Source organism: Lactuca saligna, chromosome 3, assembly GCF_052625555.1.
Source record: "Lactuca saligna cultivar CGN05327 chromosome 3, ASM5262555v1, whole genome shotgun sequence".
Taxonomy (NCBI): domain Eukaryota; kingdom Viridiplantae; phylum Streptophyta; class Magnoliopsida; order Asterales; family Asteraceae; genus Lactuca; species Lactuca saligna.
Window position 1 is genome coordinate 84,793,194 of NC_136419.1, and position 7,026 is coordinate 84,800,219.

At 29.0% G+C, this 7,026-nt stretch overlaps 1 protein-coding gene across 1 annotated transcript; it reads left to right on the top strand.

Annotated features, from left to right (window-relative positions):
• Positions 1–3,097: 3,097 nt before the first annotated feature.
• LOC145036973 (MADS-box transcription factor 23-like) lies at positions 3,098–6,812 on the top strand. The gene is made up of 7 exons (XM_078985508.1): positions 3,098–3,403; positions 3,980–4,058; positions 5,532–5,593; positions 5,715–5,814; positions 6,006–6,047; positions 6,402–6,443; positions 6,557–6,812. Exons 1-7 carry the CDS (start codon positions 3,222–3,224, stop codon positions 6,695–6,697), a joined length of 648 nt encoding a protein of 215 aa, XP_078841634.1. The 5' UTR covers positions 3,098–3,221; the 3' UTR covers positions 6,698–6,812.
• The last annotated feature ends 214 nt before the right edge of the window (positions 6,813–7,026 follow it).

The window sequence follows — 7,026 nt, forward strand, 5'->3', positions numbered from 1 at the left end:
GATTTTCAATTTGTGTGGAGTGTCAATCACAAGATTCACGAATATCCCAGACTTCCTTGACTTGGTGGCTTTATGGATTTCTTGTAATAGAAAAAAGTCGATCATGAGCACCATTATTTTTGTCTTCTTTAGAATATTTGGTTGTCAAGGAAGGACAAATTATTCAAGAAAAATTACGTTAATCAAGCAAAGGTGGTTAAAAATATCATTTCCACTCCTTCCACTTCATGCAACCACTGGAGTTTTCAAGGGTGTCAGAGTTGGGTTGAATGGAGTTGCTCGTCTTTCATGCATATTTTCAGTTAATTTTTTTCTTGTTCGTTTGTTTTCTCTTTTCCTTGTATTGTACTTTAGTTACTTACTAATTGTAACCTTTTCTAAATAATAATTGTCGTTTCAAAAAAAAAAAAAAAAGTTGTCTCATCATTCTTCGATTGATCAATTAATATCTCAAGGATATTTAATGGGAAAAATGACTTACCAAAGTAATCATCATTGTTACTTTTTTCACATTTTGGCATCTTCATTTGTTTATACACATTTCACCATTTAACTTGTTATATATATTCACATATTATCGTTGTCAACAGCTATCGCAGGTGACAATGGTAATATATAAACACATTTAATAAGTTAAATGGTCAAATGTATAAAAAAATATTGCTTAAATGTGAACAATATATATATATATATATATATATATATATATATATATATATATATATATATATATAATTAACTTGATAAAGCATTTTTTCTCACTTTTAATAGCAATTTTATTTGTCATATTTCTTTATGTTATTATTGTTTTTTTTTTGGAACATTATTTTTAAAACATCTATAATGTCCTAAATATTAATTAAATATTGATTAATTCTAAGTTTTACTTTTTAATTAATAAGTATGTTTTTTTGTGTAATAATTTATATAGTCTCTTATATTATTTTTATTTTGTTTTTAAGCATGTACAATATTTTTAAACTACATGATAGAGTGCCTGGTGGCGAAAGAAGTGTGGTCAAAGGTGGAACAATGGTGTGGTATAGCGAATTCCATCTTGGAGTGTACTACAGTCAAGGAGGTGCTGGCGAAGGACAGAAGATGGGGAAACTGCCCAAAGGAAAAGAAAATTGCTGAAGCTATAAAATATGGGACAATTTGGTGCCTCTGGAAGGCAAGAAACAAAAGAGTTTTCAGAAACATTAGAAGTCAACCGGCGAAGATAGTGGATAATATCAAAACGGTATTACTCACTTGGATAAAACATAGAATAAAAAAGGTGTTTTGGATTGGAATTTATGGTGTAACAATCTGCTAAAATGCGGATAAGAGTATGTAGGCGTTATCTTGTAAAACTAATTAATTTGTACTCTTTCGCTTCTCTAATATCTTGCTAGTGAAGTCTTTATAATATATTTGCCGGTTCCAAAAAAAAAAATCTAACAATAAAATTAAATCAATTAAATATGTAACAATAATTATGGGGGGTTTTAAAAAAATAAATAGAAAATATTATATAGCAAATAAAAAAACAAAAAAATCCATATAATGTAATGTTTTTAAATTATTATAGGTTTTTAATACTTTTTAATTTGAAATTAATGAACTATTAATTTTTTTAATATTACGTTTTAAACCAGTATTTAATGAAAATATTTTAAAATGTTATAAAATATATTAATTTTTCATATAAAATATGTAAAAGAGTTTTAAAATGTTGTAAAATAATGTTTAGAAATAATTGTACGAAAGTTATAAAAAGTTGTTTGAAAATATAAAAAACAAGTTAAAAACTTGTATGAAAATTTAAAACATGTATACAATATTTAGTTTAAAAGCACTTATATTAAAATTATATTAAAGTATAAAAAAGTTTGTAGAAATTATAATAAAAGTTTATTAGAAAAACCTATAGGAAAAAAATATCATGGATATCATGAACCAGACTCACTAGCAGAGCAACAACATATATGGATCTCATGAACTGGGTATACAAATCGATGTTAGATCGGTCAGTGATTGTGTTTATTAATGATATCATGGTCTACTCCAAAACCAAGGAGCAGCATGAGGAGCATTTGCAGAAGGTGTTGGAGACCTTGAGGAGAGAGAGGCTTTATGTCAAGTTCTCCAAGTACGAGTTCTGGTTACGTAAGGTGTAGTTTTTCGGACATGTCGTCAACCAGAATGGTATATTTGTCGATTCGGCTAAGATTGAAGCGATGATGTGGTGGGAGGTTCCGAGGACACAATCTGAGATTTAGAGGTTTCTTGGTCTCACGGGTTCTTATCAGAGATTTATCTAGGATTTCTACAAGATTGCTATACCATTGACCCGCTTGACGAAGAAGAATATTGTTTTTCGATAGGGGTCCAATCAACAGACAACTTTCAAGACGTTGATACAGAGATTATGCAAGGCCATGATTCTAACTCTTTCCGAGGGTATAATTGATTCTCACATTTGAATATTTAACTTGTTAAATATGTTTACATGTTATCATTATCATCTATATCATGTGATATTGGTAATATGTGCACACATTTAACATGTTAAACGGCTAATATATAAAAAAATATTAAGCACAAAAAAAGATGAAAATCTAATTGCATTTGCAATTAATTTTCCTTACTTAATGCGTAAAACAATTCTTTTTCTTTAATTTTATGTCTATCTCAATAAATCTAAATACTATCAAATACTTAAAATTATTGAAAACCGTTACCAATCAAAAATAACATTTTTTTAATGTCTTTTAGTGCCTCAAATATATAATAAATAAATAAATAAAACTAAGATGAGTGGTCATTTTATTGAAACTCGAGAACAGGCATTAGATTCATTAGTGCGAAATTGAATCTTTTAAAGAAATATATACTCTAAAATATATATTTTTAAGGTTGTCACACACTGAGTTTATATTAATTAAATTCATAAATACAAAATCAGTTTTTAAGCAAAAAAGAAGAATCTTTATTAATTTGATTGAATAAACTGATATCGTGAATAAAAATCCACAAAGTAATCTTTTTTCCCACTCATTATTGCCTTTAAGTAGCTTTTCGACCTTTGCTTAACCAGTCATTAAGATCTAAATCTCTCTCCCTCCCTCCCTCTCTCTCTCTCTCTCTCTCTCTCTCTCTCTCTCACACACATACACACACACTTGCTATCATCACGAAACCCTAGCAACAGAACAAAATATAACAGAAGGGGGAAGATGGGTAGAGGAAAGATTGCAATCAGGAGAATAGACAACTCAACCAGTAGGCAAGTGACGTTCTCAAAGAGAAGGAATGGGTTACTGAAGAAAGCTAAAGAGTTAGCCATTTTATGTGATGCTGAAGTTGGAGTCATCATCTTCTCCAGTACCAATAAGCTCTATGAATTCTCAAGTGCAAGGTTTAACATAATTTCAATCTCATTTTCTACATTTCCTTTTTCTTTTCATATCATAATCTATCTTTTTTTATCAACTCCATCATCTCCGTTACAACTAATAAACCAATTCCTAAGGATACAGATAGATTATAGATAGATATAATATATGGTGACTGATTTGAAATTACTCTACTTTAAAAGCATCGATCATCTATCAGCCAGGTTGATTTTCTCTTTTTTATGAACCAAAATCCGATGAACATCTTATAAGCATTCTGAACATAAAGATAAAGATGTTACACATGAGAACGATTTTATAAGTTTAAATAATATGATACCTAGGACAACTCTATTTAAAGAAACTAAATTTCTAATGATTTCATATGTTTATGTTTTTCCCTTTATACACATTTTGATTACTATTTTTCATTTTCATTTAATCTTCATGATCGAAACAGAGTTATGGTACGTACGATTTTCCATTAAAGTTAGGCTTTTATCCTAGAGAGTATAATATATAATCTCTCTATCATGATATAAAAAAGACTTTGTAGTTGCTAATCAAGAATTTATTTTTACATTTTGTCTACAATTCAGCATGAAATCAGTGATTCAACGCTACAATAAATCAAAAGAAGAAACTAATCAACTGGTGAATTCGATGTCAGACGTCAAGGTACGTAATGAGATATCTTAATATGTGAATCAATAAATCAATAAAAAGGGAAAGTGAAGTGTAACTATTAATTAAAGTACTTCACATGAAGGTTTCAACAAAACCCTAATTTTTTTTTGGAACACACAAACCTAATTAACTCTTAATTATATCTTTCACACGAAATTTGAACTCTTAACCTAAAATAAATCGTACAACACCTAGTAAAGAAGTACATATAGTGTTAAAAAACACCTTATAATATTCATGAAATCCTTCCGCCATAAGAAAAACGAACTATTTTTCAATGGAATTATATGATCTTCATGATGTGTGCATATTTGGTCTCTCGTCTTTGCTAGCCCATGTACCTTTTACAGAAAACTTCTTCGCTTGTTGAGTAATTAACATTATATTATGATTTATAGAATATTAATTTAATATTACAAATTTAAACTAAGATAAAACTTAATCATGGATATATATGGTAAGTATTAATAGTTTCATTGGCTATGAGATTAAAATATTTGATCCAAATTTGATAACGACTTTAATTGCTTTGAGTATCTAAAGTTTCCTTATTAAGTAGCTAGTGGGAATATCGATAGTTAAATTTGATTGAGTGTGAAGTGATTTAAATTATATCGTGGATTACCTTTTTTAATCTCAACACATATCCTATGACATGTGTCCCATATCAGCCAAGGAAACAAGCTGCATACTTAATTATTCTTGACACTTTCAAAAGTATGTTCGTAACGTTCTAATTGGTACAAGTGAAAGTGCACAGATTCTTTTGACCGAATTTCCTCATCATCTAGCTAGACATATAGTTCCATTGATAGGTAGTTTGTTTTTCTTGTTCCGGTGGCATTCAAGGAATATTCAAAAACTCAAATATAAGAACAAAATTATTCAATATAGACCATGAAACTTAATATTAACTCTCCTAATCTTAATATGAAATTTAACATATACATATATTATATCATCAAAATTACGTTAATTCTTATATTTCATGAACCGAATCGAGTACTGCCAAGCTAGCTCGAAACTCAACTCGATTAAAAACCATGATTGAAGCCCTAATTTCAAGCTCAGGCTCAAACTCGGTAAAGGAGTCAACATTTTTGAGTTTGGTTTGTCTCGACTTGATTCGTTATAAAAAATAAATATTACACTAAATTGCAATAAAAAATATGATTAAGCTCACGAGTTTGATTAAGATAAAATGAAAGGTAAAAGAGTAAATACAACTAAAGCTCAGAAGCCGAGTATTTTACAGGCTCTACTTGATAATATACTCGAGTAACTTGAATCGACTCACATTGAACCGATTCAATTTCAAGTTTATCTCAAGTAATCTACGCGTTGGCTCGATTACATCCCCTAATTTCATATCTTGAGTGATCTTTTTTATGTATGCTCATCTTTTTAGCTAATTTCCTCATAGATTTGATGGGTCTAAATGTTAACTAAACCCATGATTGTTAGTTTTGCCAAATGGAGGTCGCAATATTGAAGCAACAGTTGCAGAATCTGCATGAAGCTCATAGGTAAACAGATGAAAACAACAAAACATGTCCAACATTATGATGATAATTAAATTAATAAACCATTTGTTATGTTGGGTGTTACGAACTTTTTATGTTTGATTGGCCGTTTTGATATAATTAGGCAACTTATGGGAGAAGAACTCTGTGGTTTGGGAGTTGAAGACCTACAAAAACTCGAGAACCAATTGGAAATAAGCTTGCAAGGTATTCGAATGAAAAAGGTAATTAATAAAAGTTAGTCGGTATACTCAAGAATACACATTCGTGGAGATGATTTCTTTTTGAACTTATTCATTGGAAAAAATATATATATTGAATAAGTTAATTTCATCCTGCTTAACAAGTTTTGTATATATTTTGATTTCTCGTTTTGTTTAAATTTCCTGAGGACCATCTTTAATATAATTTGCAGGAAGAGATTCTAACCAATGAGATAGAAGATCTTACGAGAAAGGTCTTTGTTCTAGTGCTCTTATAAACATCTATATAAATTAATGCGTATAAAAAACTCATGATCTAAATGGAACAAAGAATTAAGAAACTATCTTCTTATTTTATGAAATCAACTAACCATAATTTCTCTGTAATAAATTAGAATTTATGAGTCAACAAGTAATTTAATTGATATCATATCTTAACAACCTATGCTTAAAATGCTTTTTAATTTGCCAAAAAAAGGTAATTTTGTGGACTAAAATATACATCTTGCAAAAAAAAAAAAAAAAAAAAAAAAAATCTTATACAACCAAAAATTAGAAGTTTTTGGAATATTAAATATTGGTATTAATGTGAATTTTCGCTTGTATAGGGGAGCCAGATACATCAACAAAACATCGAACTCTACAAGAAGGTAATCATAATTAATTTTTTTATGAGATGATCAATTGTCACAATTCTCTGATTATTTTTCATTAAACTATTCAATCAATATATATATTTATGAAATAAAAATCATTGTGTTAGATTCATGAAGCAAGAGCATATGCCGCTAGCTACGATGAAATTAGTTCAATGCATGAGACTCCATTGTCATCCAAGCATGCAGCTCCACCAATCAGCAGCTATGCCAACTTGAGCATTGGAGGACTCTTCACATACGGATAAACTTTAAATGTGATGTTTTCATTTCTTGACACAAGCTTCCCTTTTAATGTGATATTTTCATTTCTTGAAATGAATGAATGATCGATGCAAGCAAATAATCATTTTTGTGATTCAATACCTTTTTTTCAAGGGCATTTCAAAATTTCTCGCCTTTGATTATCGTATAATGGGTCATTTTTTTACTCATTTATACATAACAATATCGTATAACGGCATGCTACGTGCAATTGTTCCCATGTAATTAAATTTTTTCTTCCGTTACTTATATGGTACATTTTTTTTAGTTTCTTTTTGTAATATTTTGATTCCATATATTTGCATGCAAATGA

What these genes read in the sequence shown, in the direction of transcription:
- LOC145036973 (XM_078985508.1), top strand. Translation starts at nt 3,222, where the DNA reads ATGGGTAGAGGAAAGATTGCAATCAGGAGAATAGACAACTCAACCAGT. An exon ending in AATCTGCATGAAGCTCATAG is followed by an intron (nt 5,594 to 5,714) that starts GTAAACAGATGA and finishes TGATATAATTAG; the next exon opens with GCAACTTATGGGAGAAGAAC. An exon ending in TAGAAGATCTTACGAGAAAG is followed by an intron (nt 6,048 to 6,401) that starts GTCTTTGTTCTA and finishes TCGCTTGTATAG; the next exon opens with GGGAGCCAGATACATCAACA.